The sequence below is a fragment of the Plasmodium knowlesi genome (genome assembly GCF_000006355.2).
Source record: "Plasmodium knowlesi strain H genome assembly, chromosome: 8".
Classification (NCBI taxonomy): Eukaryota; Apicomplexa; class Aconoidasida; order Haemosporida; family Plasmodiidae; genus Plasmodium; species Plasmodium knowlesi.
The window spans coordinates 1,378,784-1,396,862 of NC_011909.2; the positions used below are offsets into that span (position 1 = coordinate 1,378,784).

General features: G+C 43.9%; 6 protein-coding genes across 6 annotated transcripts; 2 read left to right on the forward strand and 4 right to left on the reverse strand.

The window, feature by feature from the left end:
- Positions 1–658: 658 nt before the first annotated feature.
- PKNH_0830200 (tetratricopeptide repeat protein, putative) lies at positions 659–3,940 on the forward strand (the record flags this gene model as incomplete). Its single annotated transcript, XM_002258887.1, has 1 exon — positions 659–3,940. The coding sequence occupies one exon, from the start codon at positions 659–661 to the stop codon at positions 3,938–3,940; it is 3,282 nt and encodes a 1,093-aa protein (XP_002258923.1).
- Positions 3,941–4,297: 357 nt separating this feature from the next.
- PKNH_0830300 (E3 ubiquitin-protein ligase, putative) lies at positions 4,298–6,385 on the reverse strand (the record flags this gene model as incomplete). Its single annotated transcript, XM_002258888.1, has 1 exon — positions 4,298–6,385. One exon carries the CDS (start codon positions 6,383–6,385, stop codon positions 4,298–4,300), a length of 2,088 nt encoding a protein of 695 aa, XP_002258924.1.
- Positions 6,386–7,899: 1,514 nt separating this feature from the next.
- PKNH_0830400 (conserved protein, unknown function) lies at positions 7,900–8,798 on the reverse strand (the record flags this gene model as incomplete). The annotated part of the gene is made up of 4 exons (XM_002258889.1): positions 7,900–8,027; positions 8,186–8,322; positions 8,480–8,621; positions 8,795–8,798. The coding sequence occupies 4 exons, from the start codon at positions 8,796–8,798 to the stop codon at positions 7,900–7,902; spliced, it is 411 nt and encodes a 136-aa protein (XP_002258925.1).
- Positions 8,799–9,496: 698 nt separating this feature from the next.
- Positions 9,497–11,338, forward strand: PKNH_0830500 (heptatricopeptide repeat-containing protein, putative; the record flags this gene model as incomplete). Its single annotated transcript, XM_002258890.1, has 1 exon — positions 9,497–11,338. One exon carries the CDS (start codon positions 9,497–9,499, stop codon positions 11,336–11,338), a length of 1,842 nt encoding a protein of 613 aa, XP_002258926.1.
- A 387-nt stretch (positions 11,339–11,725) lies between these two features.
- On the reverse strand, positions 11,726–13,783 carry PKNH_0830600 (uncharacterized protein; the record flags this gene model as incomplete). Its single annotated transcript, XM_002258891.1, has 3 exons — positions 11,726–13,205; positions 13,377–13,595; positions 13,758–13,783. The coding sequence occupies 3 exons, from the start codon at positions 13,781–13,783 to the stop codon at positions 11,726–11,728; spliced, it is 1,725 nt and encodes a 574-aa protein (XP_002258927.1).
- Positions 13,784–14,746: 963 nt separating this feature from the next.
- PKNH_0830700 (plasmepsin VI, putative) lies at positions 14,747–17,939 on the reverse strand (the record flags this gene model as incomplete). The annotated part of the gene is made up of 15 exons (XM_002258892.1): positions 14,747–14,832; positions 14,935–14,994; positions 15,084–15,102; positions 15,348–15,521; positions 15,712–15,815; positions 15,930–16,015; positions 16,095–16,147; positions 16,284–16,342; positions 16,463–16,525; positions 16,664–16,701; positions 16,808–16,847; positions 16,988–17,006; positions 17,137–17,168; positions 17,263–17,330; positions 17,524–17,939. The coding sequence occupies 15 exons, from the start codon at positions 17,937–17,939 to the stop codon at positions 14,747–14,749; spliced, it is 1,317 nt and encodes a 438-aa protein (XP_002258928.1).
- Between the last annotated feature and the right edge of the window lie 140 nt (positions 17,940–18,079).

Sequence of the window (18,079 nt, forward strand, 5' to 3'; positions counted from 1 at the left end):
ATAATTAGTGCCCTCCCGATTGGCGAAATGACTTGGTCGCTCGCTAGCGGTTAGCTGACCGCGCCGTAACACTCAGCTGAGCACTCTCTAGCGCTTAGATTCCCACTTCGCCCGTTTGCGCGCCAGGCGCTGGGAGGGGGAAAAAGGAGTAAACGAAGTCAAGAGCACACGCGATGCGCGATGCGCCATTACCGCTCTGTATAGCTTATACGGGCTGTTCACATTTCCCTACTGTCAATTTTTTTTTTCTTTTCTCTCTTCATTCATTCATTCATTCATGTATTTTTTCATTTATTTTTTTATTTCATTTATTTATTTTTTTTTTTTTTTTTTCCTTGGGTATAGTGCACAAGGAAGGTACGACACATATTCCCCCAGTGTTGGGCAACACTTTTTTTTTTTTTTTTTTTTTTTTTTTTTTTTCTCACCATTTTGTGAGGAACAGAGTGGAGACGGAGCTTTCCTCAAAGGGGGGGAGGTCACACACTGGTGGATGAAGGTAGGGGGGGAGTGCAATCATATACATCTCCTTTCTGAAGGGGTCATTTTCTGTTGGTTCTTTCAGAAGAAGGGGTTTTACCCTGCGTGTCCGGTTTTGGGTTGCCCCGAGATGGAGAGCATTGTAGGAAACGGTGTTGGGAGTGCCATTGGGAGTGGGATGGGGAGTTTGGTTGAGGGGGGGGGCGCGCACTACGCCATGCCAAGGGACGAAGACATCGACGAATTTCTCAACAAAGTGAACGATGTAACAGAGAAGGTGCAGGACATTTTGAGCGGGAAAATAACTGTGGAGGAAATACAACAAGAGGAGAAGAAGCTGCTCCTGAAGGAGAAAATCAAACAAATGAGAGAAGCGGAGAAGAAGGAAGAGGAGCGCAGGAGGTACGTCATGGGCACAGAGGGTAGCGGAACGAAGGAAAGAAACTACAAGTGCTTCTGTACACATTGCTTGGTGGAGTTTAATTACATATTGACAAAGTGTCCTAGGTGCTCAGGGGGAGTTATAACGAAGGAACAAAGATTGCTTGACTTGCAGGAGAAGGTGAACCAGTACAAAGAAAAGAAAAAAAAAAGAGATGCCAGAAGGGCTTTCTGGAAGAAGTGGAAAAGTGGGATAAACCAAAATAAGGACTCAAACGAGGGGAAAATAATCGACAAGGATGTACAGAATGATTCGCCGCATAAAATAGCCACCACCGACTACGACAAGTGGAACCATTACGAACCCAGCTCGGACACTTTTGATGAAGATGAGAAAATCCCCTACGTCCCGAAGGACAACAAGGACTTCAAAATTTTGGAGAAAAAATTACAAAGCGATATTGACAAGAAGAACCACCATAGGAAAATAGCTCATTCGATCAAGTTGAAAGGGAATGATTTCTTTACGAAAAAGAAATATATCCAGGCCCTTGAATCTTATGAGGAAGCACTACAAATCTGCAAAGACTACCTAGAAATTTACAACAACGTGGCTTTATGCTACCTCAAAACCTACAGGTATCATAAAGCTATTCACAGTTGCAACGAAATCATTAAATACTACGATGTTTTTAAGGGAGATTTTCATATAAAGAAGGATACCTTATTTAAGAGTCATCTTAGGAAAGGATTTGCATGGTATAAGTTATATAACTTCGAGGAAGCCTTGGCTAGTTTTCAATCCGCTTTGGAGTTTTGTCCTGGGGATGTAGAGGCCTCTGTGTACCTCCAAAAATGTGAACGCATGATGAGGAAGGGGACTCAATTGGGGGGAGCTGTCTCTCCGAAGGATTCCTCCCCTCCAGGACAGGTGAACAATGGAAATATAAACCATGGAAATATAAACCATGCAAATGTGTACAATGAAAATGTACAGAATGAAAATGTAATGAGTGGAAATGTGGAGGAAGACACCATGGACCTATCCCACGCACTCAATGAGCTAGCCAAAATGGATCTCACCAAAGACGGGAAAATCTTCTTGGAGACGCTCAAAGGAGTGAAGAAATCTCTTAAGAGAAGCGAAGAGGCCAAGTTGGCATTCTACTTAAATGTATATTCCATAGATTATAGTAGAGGAGGCACTTGTGGCGGGGTAGCTACCCGGAAAGGAAGAACAACCTTCCTCGCATTCTGTGCAGATAAACTGGAAGAAGTGCTCTTCTGCGTGAAGAGAGAACAAAGCGTGGAAATCTCCCTCCAGGAAAAACACCAACAACTGGAAGGAGGCAACACACTTCCCAAATACACCTCCCTCATTGCCATCGCCCTCATCGACTTGATTACCTTCATCCTGGACGAACACCACCAGTTCTCAGACTTTTGCCTCAGTGCAGTAAATCCGGTCATCACCCTCTATCAGTTAAGGAGAATTAACAAGGTGAAAGCTGTACATCTATTGAATTCCATTGGAAGGGATACGGAAGGGAGGAAGTTGTTACATGAGCGCATCATACAACAGGAAGATCATGCCTTGATGGGAATGTTCCTCTCTCGAATTGGTTACCTCATCGGAAAGGAGAGAAGTGTCTATACGAGAGAGCAGAACACAAGGATGATGTATCTAGCAGAATGCGTTGTAAAAATGGAACACGTTCGAAAGTATGAAGTGGATCTTCGTGGGGTTATCCAAAAGGGGGAGAAGACAGATTGGGGGAATTCCACCACTAGACCACCTACAGAGAAGAGTAAAACAAACAAAGGGAGTAATACATCGGAGTGGCTCCAAAAGAGAGCAGCCAAAATGTACAAACACAAGTTGGAATTAGCCAATCTGTTTGGAATCATTTCACATCTAACTCTGAAGCAAGACGGGAGAGATGTTCTAGAGAAAGAGTTCATGAAGGATATCCTTAACATAATAATTTACGTCAATGAGCTCTTTTACTCTTACCAAAGCCTGAACTGTAACTGCCTGTCGGTTCTGGTTAACCTGGTCAGTAGCACCAAATTTAGGACCATTATCATGAGTGCCAGTTGGCCGCACATGCTGCATTTTGTGGAGAAATGGCTTCAGGGCACGCCCCCCGGAGATGACCTCCTTGAAAATGTCTTGTCGCTCATTTTCAATTTAACCTCAACATGGAAGGAGCAAATTCGGAAAGGGGATGGAGAGTCTTTCCGCCATGGAGAGAAGACTCTAATTAGGGAAAGCAGTTTACGGCGAATGATCTCCTGCATGGGTTCAACCAACATGAGGGTAGCTGAGCTCTGCTACTTAATAGTTAGTCGTTTTTACACCTATGCTTACTCTGGCGTGGTGGACATAGAAGGGAAGTCGGTGGGTTCCCCCCCTGGGAAAGAAGAAAGAGTGTGTCCAAGTTATCTTTTTACATCTACCCCTATAGGGAAAACATCCAACGAGAATCGAAATGTCCAACTGGTAGATTCACTCAAACGAAAAATAGAGAAGGAGAATGACCATCTGGTCCACCTGGATGAATTCTCCTTCGACTCGATGAAGAAGTCTATCTTGTCTGAGTTGGAGTCGCCACGTGGAGGTGGCTTAACAAGTGCCTGCATCTACCTACTTTGTTGTTTATCCAAATACACAGATTTTTTGTTTAAGTTGCTGCATGGGGAGGAGGTCCACCTGGAGAGACTGAGCAACCGACTGGTCTCCCTCTTCGTAGAGAAGAAAAGTAAAGTTCAGCGGGACCAGTCCACATCTATCATGGTAAAGAACATCGCGACTTTCTTCACACAAATGATAAAAATTATCATCGTGAGGGAGGACACCGATTGGGAAAGTGTCTTCCTAGTCAAGTCCATCGAGAGAGTCATTCCCCATGCAGTTGAGTTGGTGAATAACGGGATACACAACGATGCCACGAGCAAAGAAATCAGCTTCTTCCTCTCGTATTGCTTCGTCAACGCGCATTTTAAGTCGGCGGTGCTCGCTTCCTTCCACAACGATGTAGGGAGGATATGCGCGGTGCTTCGCTGTGGGGGTGGTTGAGTCTGCCCCCGGTACACATGACAATTATTTATCATGGTTACAACTATTATTACTCTTATTACTATTATCATTTTTATTACTATTATTACTATTATCATTTTTATTACTATTATTACTATTATCATTATTATTACTATTATTACTATTATTATTTTTATTATTGTTTATAACATGAAAAATAGACGCGTTTCTTGCGTGCACAGTGGACTTCAAAAAAAAAAGGGAAGTCGACTGAGTGGCAAAAAAGAAGGGGAAGCCATATGAATGGCAAAAAAAAAAAAAAGAAAAAAAAAAAAAAAAAAAAAAACAAACAAACAAACACAAACTTATATGAGGCGCACAGCAGGGCCTGTCCCATTAAGGGAAGTTGGGGAGGGCACCCCTGCAGGTGGGACACTCGAGCTTTACATCCATCCACTGTTGCAGGCACTTGTCGTGAAAGATGTGGAAGCAGGGAGTCACACAGTACTTCTTGTCCTTTAAGACGATGTCATACATACAGATTACGCATTCTGGAATACCTGTCTCAAAATTTGGATCGATGGACTTGTAGTAATTGTGTACATGGGGTAGCAGGTCGATGTTGATGAGGTACCTCGGTCCATATAGCCGTTGCAGAGACATGAAAAGAAGTTGCACCGCTAGGATAATGATGAGCAGTATACTAAACATACTGTTGGATGAGTCCACCGCCCGTGCGAATACATCCAACTGGAAAATGCTCTGTGAATACATAAATCGATACACTGGTAGAAACACTCTACATAAGGAAAGAGCAAAAACTACTTTAAGGTTTATTGAGTTCCTTTGCCCTTTCCATATGTCCAACATAATCTGGGGTACCCAACACATGTACGGTAACAAGAGAATGTAAGGACACACGGGGAAGATGTAATAAAATGCTACTATCACCAGTAGGATACTTCCATAGTAGAATTTGTACAAGGCTCCCAATTTCCTCTGAAGCTGATCCCATCCTTCCTGTAGGTCCTGCTGGTGATTCGCTCTCCAGATAATTAAAATGTACCTTAGCTCCATAAGGGTAAATAAAAGAAACTTCAGAAGAACCATGAATATGAAGTGAACCAGTAATAATCGGGATAACATCACTTCGTACAGAAGAAGGAGAGACTCGAATAAATCGATAAATGAATTCAAACATATAGATAACAAGGACACTTTACTTGCGCTTCGCATGTTCTCGCTACTTCGACCTATCTGTACATAGAACAAACCTAACTCAATAATGGATTTTATGTTGTACAGGATGGAGAAGGCAGTCACCTGCGCCGCCGCGTACTTCTTGTCTATGTCGTTTCCCTCCAGACGTACGAATAGCCCACAGTTGTCGGAGGAGATGTATCCATCGTAGTGCGGGGTGTTTCCTACAATATGAGGAGTGTCCACTATGTCAGAAGGAGTACCAACCTTGTCAGGAGGAGTATGCACTATGTCAGGAGGAGTGTCCACTATGTCAGGAGGAGTACCAACCTTATCGTGATGAATGTCCGTACCGACACTTTCCCCTTCCGCCACCACGCCTGCAACTTTCCCACTCAGATAGCGTTCATACTGATCGCGATACCTGGCCGAAAGGTACGTGCCAAAGGATTCCGCTTCGTCCATAAGATACTTTTTCATCAAGTACAGATATGATTCTTCTACCTCCCGCAGAGATGTGGATTCGTGCATGTCTACGTTCTGTTGAATGCCTACGTTGTAGCTACAAATGCAATTTTTCTCGTCCTGGCAAAGCGTCAGAAAGTTGTAGCCCATACCGTTAAACATGTATGTGTTTTCCCGGTTCACGTTAAGCCCGGGCATTCCGAGGAACTGAAACTTGCTAGGTTGCTTCATGGGTTGGTTAGGCATCCCAGCACCGCGACCATCCTTCTGGTCATGTCCATTATGGTCCTTGCGGATGCTACTTCCTCCACTCCCGTCCTGTGGCTCAAAGAACAGAAACAGAAACGACTTCGTTACGTTGTGGAGAGACAGTTTCAGCGTAATCAGCTTGGCTTCGAATTCTCCCCCTCTCGGATCATTCTTCATCATGGCACTAGCGGTACTGGCGGCGCTATCATCACTCCCATGGATGCGCCCCCGGTCCTCCACCCGGTATCGACCCTTAAAATTAAGACACTGGATTAGTGCATTGTCGATAAGGTCGTCCGGCGTGGACCTGTCTCCTCCTTCCCCCGGCATGAAATTGCCATCAGCGTCGGCACCAATGGCACTGCGTTCCCCTCCCTCGTAGGCACTGCCGGTGGGGCCAGTACTATTATCAGTTGTCATGAGCATTACAAAAAATAGGGAAATAAAAAAGAGGAAGAGACACAACACATTGCATGACTCTCCCTCATTTCCCACTTCGCTTCTGTAAAGGAAAACATCGTTTCTCTCGACCCCTTCGTCCGACTCGCTCCTCTCCGCGTTGTTGTTCATGCTTCGCCAGCCGCGTCGGTCTTTTTTGCGCGGTGCTGACGTGCCGCCTCCGTTTAAGTGTGTCGCGGGTCGTTCCTCCGTTCGTCCAACTTACGAGTTGCTCATTCGTTTATCTACCTTACGAGTTGCTCATTCGTTTGTCCACCTTACGAGCCGCACCCTCCTCTACCCCTTGCTATGCCCTCCGGTGGCGCTCCCTCCGCTGTTGCCTACTGCGCAACCTCGGACATGTACAAGCCGCCTGCATGTATGTGTAAACACGCAGAGGGGAGCGCGATGTTTCTACCGTGTGATCAATCCCTCCATGGAAGGTTTCCTTGGCATATTGTGGTGGTCACTCGGCTCATAAGGCTGGTACACACTTTGGAATTCGTCCAACTGGAATTCCCTCAGCAGCTTCGTCCTTTCTTTCTTCGTCCCTTTTTTTTTTTTTTCTTTCGCCTTTCTAAATGATGCTGCTTAGTGGTATGTCAGCTATATAACTCGTTTAGTTTTTTTTTTTTTTTTTTTTTTTTTTTTTTTTTTTTCCATTTTCACATGAACGGTTCATACAGTTAGCTATTTATTTATTTATTTTTTTTTTTTTTTTTCTTTTGATTTGGCATAATTATGCCTCCCATTCGGGTGGGCACATAGGCTATTCACGGTTAGCAGATTTTTTTTTTTTTTTTTTTTTTTCCAAAGGGTCCCCCCTGGGATGCCTTCGCCACAGTCCAATTCGCAGCGCCCTGAGAGTCGTTGCCACTTGGTGAAGCTACACGACGGTGACTTAACGCAAATTCAGGGTGCACATTTTTATTTTTTGTACCCAAGAAGTAGGGAATAAACCAAGGGAGGTTGCCTTATCCTTTACCTTTTTTAATGCAGAGAAGGGACCTCCCTCCTAAATGGAGGAGAGTTTATCTCCTCTGGAGTATTGTATGCTTCACCAACCCTTTTGTGAGGGACTCCCTTACTGGATGATCTACGTTCAATTACGAGTCACTTCACTCCAAAGCTTCCCCATCCGAAGGGTGGGTATCAGTCAACGGGCCTGGCAACATTTACGATTGGCCAAGTTGATCCGGTAATAATTTGATGCTGTAGTATTGTCCAGAGTTGCGACGTGCAGGTGAGTTCTGCTAAATATAAAACTGCGTATTTGGAGGATGACGAAATAGGTCCGTAAAGTGATGACCACCAATGGGCAAGTGTATCCCGACACACAACACCACCCTTCTCCAATCAACTCACCGAAGGGATGTCACCCCCCCCAGAAAAATGAACAAACCATACTACGTCAGCAGCATAGTTTCTACACATTAAAAAAAAAAAAAAAAAAAAAAAATGTCTTATACTGTTCTTCTCTCCATTGTGCTACTTCTCTTTGGATCAAACAAAATGGGGAAAATTGTTTCAACTAAACGTTTCTTAACATGTTAAGAAGAATAGCAAACCAACGATAGTGTCCAGGTAGTACTAACAGGGGGAAGGATACCACTCAAATAAAGGGATGGCAGAGTGGAGGATCCACCTTACAATCTCCTGAGCAGTGTTTTCTGTTTTTCTCTTCGTAGGGGAACCCCAAGAACCGATTCCAGCTTCTTCAATTCCCAATCGGACGGGGTTATTCTTCCTCGTTCAACAGCGTAGATGTATGCTCCTGGTAGTGGTGTGTGTGTGTATAAATAAGGGAGGGAGCAAATTATAGGTTAAGTACATGGCTACGTATGTGTGATGTAGGTGTATGCTTATGCGCATGTGAGTGCCCAGTTTGGCTCACTCCATAGTGCAGAGGGAGGTACTACCCTGTCATATTACCCTCATTCTGCGTCGACTTTGAGATCTGCTGGGGGTTCTCTCCCGTTTTGGGTTCTCCCGTGAAATAAAAATTAGTGCCCCAGAAATTTCTTCGCAGGCACTTGCTAAGCGTGGCGGCACGCAGGGACCGTGAATTCCTGAGGTATTTTCAGGGGGGGAGAACAAAAATGGAGACACTAAATGAAAGAGATGTTATGGGAAAAAATATGAATGATAGGCGATAGGTGCACTGTTGCAGATGTGAAGTGAAAACACATTGTCCCACTTCAACACCACTTTCCAAAGAGATCCTACCTGGCGAACTCTATAAATCGGCCGATGTGCTCGAAGCGAGAAAATTTCACACCCTTGTTCAGCCGCACCTGTAAGCGACTACCAATCCGCAGGTGGCAGTGACCCCACCACAGCCTGGTGCTGCGGTTGTAGAAGGACTTCCCTGATGAGAAAAAAAAAAAAAAAAAAAAAAAAAAGTGTAAGCTGGGAAATTCAGTTGTTAATCTTCACACCGGTATATAAGACCAGGTACGGGGGGGGAGGCAGCAAAGAAGACGTTGCCCATAGCATCCCCTTCATCGCTGGGCTTAGCTTAGCTTAGCCCTTTTGACCTACCCATTTGTTGTCCGTATGGCGGTTCGAGAAGGGATGAAGGAAATAGGAGCGGTTCCGTGGGAGTAGTTACGACGGAACACTTGCTAAATTGTGACACCTCTAAACCAAGAAGGTCGACTCGAGGCCAATTAGCGATCGGTCAGTCAACCACCAGCCGGTTCCCTAAAATGAATTCACTCGGGGAGGGTACACTTCCCTCCGATGGAGAGTAAACCTTATCATGGGAAAGTTTAATCAAATTCAACGCAAATTCCGTTCCTCATTTATTATGTACACCGATCTCGGTGAGGAGCCAACATGAGAGAGTCGAACGGAGCGGTGTGAAAAAGCCACGAAGCGTGTACTGCATTGAGTAGGCAATATAAAAAAAAAAAAAAAAAAAAAAAAAAAAATTACTGGCTCAGATTCATTTTCGACTCTGACATGTTGTACCCACGTGAGTTTTTCTCCCTCCTCTTAAGCCTATCGCGAAGCGAATTTCCCCAATTGCTCGTTTTTCTTTTAAGAGGTAGATCGTAGGATCGTTCATGCGGCGGTGGACGCACAATCCCGCGGAGCGAACATGCAAGAATTCGTGTTTAACGCAGGAAGCGACACATGCGTATATACATATATGCACATCTGCTCATGCGAACCCCGTCGCTGCAGAGCAGACACTCACAGAAGCAAAGCAAATGAAAAAGAAAAAAAAAAAAAAAAAAAATGCTCAAGCATATATACCTTCGAATAATGAGCACCAAGAAAACGTTGCGGAGTAAGCGGCCCGGTGAGTGCGGCGGGATATGGAATGATGAAAAACGGGCCAAGCGGGAGATCGGTCCTGGAGTGGTAACTCCCCTTGGTGGACAGAGGAGGCAGCAAGGGGGGAGCCAACTGGATGGCCACTTAACAAACCTTTCGGTTGACAAGTTCCCTCCCCGCCTGAATGGTCACTTGGTGGGTGGAGGGGGGGAAGAACCATCCTGCGAAGGGTCAGCGGAACGCGGGTCAATTCCTCGTGGGGATCTCCCCCATGTACAGGTTTGCACCCCACCCGACGAACTGACACGTGTTCTGGCGTACGCGAGTAGCCAGGTGATCAAGAGCCTGCACCTGCGGCAGAACTACATCAACAGTAAGGACTACTTCATGTCCCTATCGCTGATATGCAACCAACTGGCTGCACACCGATTTGAGGACCATTCATTTTGGAACACCCTGGGAGGAAGGCTAACCGTATTGTTACGCAATGAGGATGTGCACAAGACGATGTGCGTACGATGGTTGGCCTTAATCTTGAATTCTTTCGCGAGAGTATACGTACTGAATGAGCCTTTCCTCAGAGAAGCCTCCATTTATGTTAGAAATAGCAAAGAAGAAAATTTGCATACATTTGACATTTCGCAAATAGCTAACTGTTTTGCGAAACTTAATTACGGGGATGCTAATCTGTTCAAACATATGGAGGAGCTTATCTGCGAAAGGATAGACGAACTGAGTTGCCAGTCGATTAGCAACATATGCAATGCGTATAGTAAGTTAAGTTTGGGAAGCGAAACTTTATTTTGTCTTTTGATCAAAGCAGTCAAAAAGAAGCTGGACAATTTTAACGAACAAGAAATTGCCAACATATTAAATGCATATTCAAAATTGGGGGAAAAAAAATACACACATTTGTTTGTTAATTTTTTACCTCATGTTTGTGCAAAATTTGACCGTTTCAAGCCAGTTGAAATGGTGATGATTGCTAATGCATACTCCAAGTGTAACTTATTCAATAAGACATTTTTTTCCCTCCTATGTAATTACATTTCGAGAAATGCTGACCTCTTTGAACCATCCGAATGGGCCATACTTGCCAATGTGTACGCAAACTTCAATCTCAGAGATTTAAAAATTTTTCAACTTATCAGAAAGAAGGTTAGCGAGAGGGAATATTTGCTGCAACATAGAAATGTAGCCATGTTGCTACATGCTTTTGGAAAATTACATATACGAGATGAAGCGTTTGTTATCAATTTAATTAAAAGAAAAAAACACATAATAGATTCCCTGGACAGTAGGAACTTAACACTGTTTTATGTTGCGCTGATCAAATTGAATTTGCAAATTCCCATGGATATTTGGGCCAACTTGAAGCTCAACATTTCGAGAAAGTTACACACCTTTACTGATCTGGCCCTGGTATCCATATGCTACTCTTCCATGTTCCTCTCCTACTTTGACATGAAGTTGGTTAGCTCCATTCTGCTTCTGCTGGATGAGAGGAGAGCAAATAGCAAATCATTTGCACACCAAATGCATGTCACTCTGTTTGTGCTACACTCCGTTTACGACTTTGGGAAGTTTTCTCCAAAATTTCTTCTCTGCTTGTATCAGCTCTTGAGCAGGGTCTACCAGCATATCGCGCAGCCCAACTATTACGACATTAACAAGTCAGCTATTCAGAAGAGAATTTCTCCTTTTTTCCCCAGAAATTGCCTGAACGTTCAGGCGGAAGTGCCCGTTGGCCCCTTTGTCGTGGATTTTCTCCTGACCAGGAAGCTGCGGGAGGCGAGCGCTTAGCTTTTGTAGCTTCCTATGAGTGGGAATTATTGCGTGTTCGGAAATGGCTGTTTTGTTCTTTATTTGTTTGTGTAGGTAGCCATTTCGGTGTCCTTAAACGTGTATATTTTTTTTTTTTTTTTTTTTTTTTTTTTTTGTCGTTGTTCATGTAGGTAGCCATTTTTCTATTAACAAATGGGTACTTTTCCTTCCCTCCACGATTGTGCATAAATGGGACGTGACACGTTCGTATACGCGTCCGCAACCCCTTGCGTCCAATTTGACTCACTTTTCTTCCCGCCCATGCGCATTTTTTTTTTTCTTTTTTTTTGGTTCTCCAGCGCGGCTTTAATTTGGTCAGTGTCACCAACAGGGAAAATGCAACACAGACAAAAGTATTAATTGTCGCTAAGCCGGGAGCGACTTCACGAACTCCTGGATCTCTTGGCGCTCGGTCTCCTTCTGACGCGCGAGCTCCGCGATGAGGTCAGGGTCTCGAACCTGCTCCCCTGTTTCGGGGTGCACCACCTTGAGCTTCCCCTCGCTGAGCAACTTCTTAATTTGGTTGGTGTCCAACTTGACCAAGTCGGGAATCGCTCCTTGCTCATGAGAGAGAGAAATGTCTTCAGTTAAAAATGCCCCAATTAAATTGTCAAAGAAGGAGCACTCCTCCAGGTATTTCTCCTCAATACGGCTAACTTCTTCGTGATACATGTCAGGCGACACCTCCACTTTGTTTTCAAAATTTTCTCTCAGTTGCGCAACATAGTCAACAAAAATGGGGTACATCGAATCGTCCTTGTTGTATCGTCTTAGGAAGGAGTCGGCGAAATTTTCATTGGGAAGGTTCAGCCAGTATTCACCCCTTTCTTGTAAAACTTGAGAAATAATTTTTAAAAAGGAAGAATATGAATCGTTTACCTTAATATTTTTCCCCTTTAAGTAGTGAAAAAAATTGTCCAGTGCTTCTAGTGGTTTATATTGAACAGTCGTTTTGTTTTCATCACAAGGTGCAGGTAGATAGAACAGACAATTAACCTGATCATTACACAGTTTGAACAATTTACCGCCCTCGTAAGTACTCAGCACGTGTTGTAACATCTCCTCAGTTTGCACCGGAATGAAGGGATCACACAAAAAAATGTAATTACCCATAAGGCGAGAAAGAACTAAATTCTGATAATCCCTAAAATGTTGGAGAAGTTTCAAGTGGTACTCCTCTCCTTTGTGTTCGTAATCTGATGGCTGTAGTTCCAGGGGTACTTCCCTCTTTGCTGTGACCAGTTGGTAATTTTTTCTCCTCCTCTGGGCTACCTCCAAAAATTGGAAGCGCAGATCTTCAATGTGTGTTTTCCATTTCCAGCTGAACAGTTCAGGGAAAAACTTATAGCTTAATCCTGTCCTTAATAAAAAGTAAATCATATTTTCTAGGAAAATTCTCCTATTGATATCGTAGTGTTCCCACGAGGGAAGGTTAATCATGTAGTCATACAATATGGGAGTATCACTTCTTTCATTAAACTTTGTGGTTTTTTTCATCCACTCGTTCTTTTCGATATTTTTATTTTCTTCGTCTTCCGGGGTTATTGTTTTATTGTTCAGGTTGTACGTGGCGTGTTTTTCTACAAATGCTTGCCAGTAGAGGTCACTGTCAATCCATTCGTTGTTATCAAGGTTGCTCACTGGTGGGTTATGGAAGTTGATCCACAAGGTTTTGGCTCCGTCTACGAGGAGCTTGGCTGATGCCTTTTCGGCCTCCTTGCAGTTTTTTAGGGCCTCTTCGAACAACTCGTCCTCTTTACACTTCTTCTTCTCTTTGGCTTCTTTGCACTCGCTCTGGTCCAGCTCGTCCAGGGCGTTCATTTGGTGGTCGTAAAACTTCTTCATGCTGCGTTGGGGAAGGGGCAGCATTCGTGTAAATCCCACGCGGTGCAACATGTACACGGTAAAACATGTACACGGTACAACATGTACACGGTACAAAATGTACACGATACAACGTGTAATATATACACAGTGCAAGTTCCTCATCGGGCGCTGCACATTCCAACCCACTTACCATATCAGGGCCTCCTTGTTACTGATTTTCTCTGCCCAGGCGCCCCAGTCCACCCGCCGAAACTCCTCGCGTTCCTGCTTCTGCACCAGTACCTCCGCCTCGAAGAGCTTGGCGTTCAGCTCCCTCCAGTGGGCCATGTCACTATCCTTCGTTATGTAAGAGCTCAGATCTTGCCATTTTTTCTTCAGCGCCGCCAGTGTACTGAAGCGGCTGCGCTGCCTGGGGAGAGGATGAAAAGTTGACATCGAAGATGAAATGTTCGCCACGCCGGTTTGAAGATTATCACCCTGGTGAGGTAGACCTTTCACATGAAATGCTCCATTATTATCACCCTCGCAAAAACAGGAGCACAGTGATGCAATACCTTCTCGCCCCACCTACCTGGTAATAACTTTCAGGGGAGTCATTCTTCCCAGAGGGTGTAACTTTCATCAAATTTTTGTACCCTTGTCAGGCAGCAAGGTACAATTTGGCTGCCTCCTTCTGGGGGGAGGCAATGTACCCAGGGGAAAAAAATTGAAACGCGGCAAGCGGCACAGCAGATCAGAAGATCAGCAGCGAAATGTCGTATCACCAGGTTGGCATGTCAACGGGATGGTATATTCCCCTTGTGTACCAACGGAACTAACCGCATTTCTTACGTTTCCAAAATGGAGAAAACGAAAGAGCCTCTTATTCATGTGTTACGTCGGGATGTATATGCGTACACATTTTTTTTTTTTTTTTCTTTACTCCTTGGAAGAAGGAAAAGCCCTTTTTTTTTTTTTTTTTTTTTTTTTTTTCTTTTTTCCACCTGCTATATATTGCCCATTTGATATAGTCAAAATTGTTTTTTAATCCACTGTTAAGAGGAACGGAAGATGCATACCGTGACTTTTTTTATTTTTTTTTTATTTCTTATAAGTTGGCACTACACGGGTATCAGCATGTTGTATCTACGCGGAACGGGTCAAGCGTGGCACTGATAAGATGTCACGAAGAAGGCATGACCCTTTATAAGTAATTTTTTTCACACGCAAATTTTACGCGCAATTTTATACGCCATTTTATAAGCACTTTTAAAGAAGCTTATAGGACAACCGCGCCCCCTCTCCTAGCCCTGATCCATTTGACACTTTTGTGAACACAGGAGGAACAAAGGTATGCACAAAAAAAAAAAAAAAAAAAAAAAAAAAGCCCATTCTGTTACTACGTCATGTAGGGGGTAAAACGGAAAAGTGACACAGCACGCAGCTTTATTACACTTAACAATTCGCGGTGATGTGTTTGCTAAATCTGCAAGGGTGAGAAGAACCCTCCGTAGTTACAATAACAATCAGCTCGCTCGAGCGTGTGTACATAATGTGCCTCCTTGGCGACCCCTTGCTCTTTTACCAGTCGTGCCGAGCTTCAATGAGGCCCACGAGCTTATGGTCATTATCAAATATCGAGTAGTACTTTCTTATGAAAACGTTACCTGTGCGGAAGGTGGGGGGCGGAGGGCGCGGATTAGTAGTCGCCTCCAACATAATGACAGAGCTCTCTGTTTGTTACATTATAAAACAGATGTGTACATTACCGAAGACAAAGATGGGCCCGCGAGGCGCGGGGACATCCATCGACATTATTCCGATCACGCCTGCAGGGGGGGGGGGGGGCGGTAAAATGAGTTAAGAAGGGCGACAGGTGAACCAGATACAACGATATCATATTTGTGTCCTATCTTACACTGAACAGAATTATCCTCCTAAAGGGGGTGTACACATCGTCAGAAAGAGAGAGAGGAAAAAAAAAAAAAAAAATGAACAAACGTGAGGAAGGGAGAAAGACAAAGTAGGGCGACACAGCACGACATGGTCTCCCCCCGAAAGACATTCCCGAACACATTTTACATTCACGGTACATATGACTATCCGTTGCATATTTTTTTTGAGGGGGCTCTCCCAAACAACCCACGTAAAGTAGTGGAGCCATTTGACCCCTCCACGCTACCTCGTCAGTTTCCTCCAGGATATAGTCGTCCGGTGTAAAATCGAACTTCACATCCTTCCCTTCGACATTTTTTAAAATAAAAGAAATATTTGGCAAGCTGCTCTTATTTGAGCAGTCCTTCTGCAAGTACAGATTTTCTATCAGCGGTTGCATCAGGCTTGATGGGCCGGTTAGCTAAAGGGAAAGAAAATGGAAAAAATGTATGAACCGTTCATAAAAAAATTAAAAAAGGGAGCAAAAAAAGAAAAATATGAACCGTTCATAAAAAAATTGAAAATATGTTATGAGAAGAAAAAAGCTAGATTGTCCTATTTCTCGAGGAGAATATCCCCCTTCCCTCAAGTTTCTCACAAGTGACACATACCAAACTGGACCCAGTGTCAATGGCCGCTCGACATTTCCTATTTTCGCATATCTTTAAATTCTGGTCGGAGAGTTGTACGTCTACCAGGTTAATTTCCCAGAAATCTGTTTGCAAAAAATGGGACATGGACAATTCACGGTGTTCCAGTAAAGTGTGTAACGAAACAGAGTTATCCTTAATTCTGCTAAAGTGCATAATTTTTTTTCTTTCTTTCTTACAAATCGATATGACGGGAAACCACTCAATTTGTCTTCCTTCGAGGGCGTATTTTCTGTTTGCACTTCCGAACGTAATGGAGCCGGGCCTGTTCAAGGAAAAAAAGTTTACACCCATTGCTCATGCTTAAGTGCGTACAGGGGAGTGCTTAGCTTAGGTGTACTTACTCCTGTAACTTCTTTGGCACGTAAAAAGAGAAAATGTTCCTTTTCAGCAGGTTCTGGTATTTCCGAAGGGGGGGAAAGATGTTTGCCGGTAACGGTGGTGCTTATTCGCGGAATCGGTTGTCACATTGGCATGCTGCCAAACAGTCAAGCAGATGAGCAACCATGCCGCTATTCCCGCTACCCGCACACCTGCTTTTTTATCGTCTCTATTAAGGACATCCCGTATCCTTTTTTAGAGCTAAAGTCCGCTTCGCGCAAATCGCGAGGTAAAAGGGGGGGGGAGAAATTAACAATCAGTCGAAGCTTTCACCAAGGGATCAGACATACACGAAAAAGAAAGATGCGAAGGGGTGAAAAAAAAAACCAACGGTCTGAAAATCCCAGGCCAACAATCCCATCGAAAGGCAATTCCGAAAAGGGGTGTAAAGATTCTGCAAAAAAAAAAAAATAAATAAAAAAAAATAAATTATTGACTCTTCATAATAAGAAAAAATACATGTTTTTTTTTTTTTTTTTTCTTCTTTTTTTGTCCATGTGATTTGATTAAGATAAGTTTTCCCCTTCGTAACCTTCTATGGCTAGGCCAACGCTCTGATGTTTGATCCTCCTAAGGGGAGAAAAAGGGGACTCATCCGAATAAAACAGTCTATGCAGAAGCATTTTCCTGAACATTTCGTCAAATGCTTAGTTCTGCACAGCGGTATGTTCCTTACAGTCCCTTTAAATTGACGTCGTCATATCCGTGCTCAAGAACTTGGGGAAAAAAAAGAAAAAGACAAGCAGAAGAAAATACGAGAATAGCAACGGGTCAAGTTACTGAGTCTTCATTTATCACTCCGCTTCTTTATATAGGATAGTAAAAATTTTATTTTATTTATTTATTTATTTTTTACTGCTCGTTCCTGTGCCGTACTAATGCGAATAAGAGAGAAAAAAGACGATGTTGCAAAAATGATGAGTAATGCCCAAGCAGGTTTCCCTCTTGAAGGAATACGAGTGGATAATTTGTTTTCTTTTTGATTTCAGAAAATTTTCAGCTGACCTGTATGTACGTGTAAATGGACTCCTTATTGCCTGTTGGGGGGGGGAGGGTAAAGGAGTCATCGTCACTCTTTTGGCGAGACGCTTGTACTGGCTGAGCGACACGTTTCTGAATCCGCGTGGTTACCTTTTAACTGCCGAGTGTAGGTACTGGACTTGTCGGGGTTGAATTTCTTGTGAGGCACACAACCTCCTCTGAGGCGCGGGGGAAAGAGAAGATGTGTAAGGGCGTGGGGGAAAGAGAAGATGTGTAAGGGCGTGGGGGAAAGAGAAGATGTGTAAAGGCGTGGGCAATGTAGAAGATACAAGGGTAAAGTTGGCGGCGACTGTTCATCTAACTCCGCAAGCGCAGGAGATAGCTACTCGTCTTCTGGGGTAGACAACCTACTTGACACATTTCGTCGAGGGCACGGCGAAGTTGCTGGACCCTGTGTCGAACACGACTTTAAAATTTTGTGGAGGCGTGCCGATCTCTATGTCCCCAATAAACTGGCTGTTGTGAAAATTGAGTAAGTCCTCCTGCACGTACAACAACGAGTTTGGAGTCTTGTGCTCTATAATGTCGTGAAAGGATTTCACGTTTCGTATGAACCCCTTTACGTCATTTCTAAATCGGTTTTTCAATTTTATTTCGCTGAGCAGAAGGGGCTTCTTGCTGGTATGCCCCAGGGTGGGGGAGTTACTTAAGTTCTTTTTCCCTCCGCCACTTTTAAGGGCGCTTAATGGAGGTAAACACAAAAATGGGGAAGGCAACAAAGCCACGAAGAGGATGAACAGGGGGGCAAGAAGAAATACTAGCCCCATTTTGCACCGTCTTTCGTCGGGGTGACTTGGCGTTCAGACAGTTTGGTTAAACAAAAAAAAATTAACACAGCAGTAACGTGGCCAAGTGGTGGGTGCAAACGGCTAGCCTTTTGCTCGCCGTGCAGAACTTAAGCGCGAAT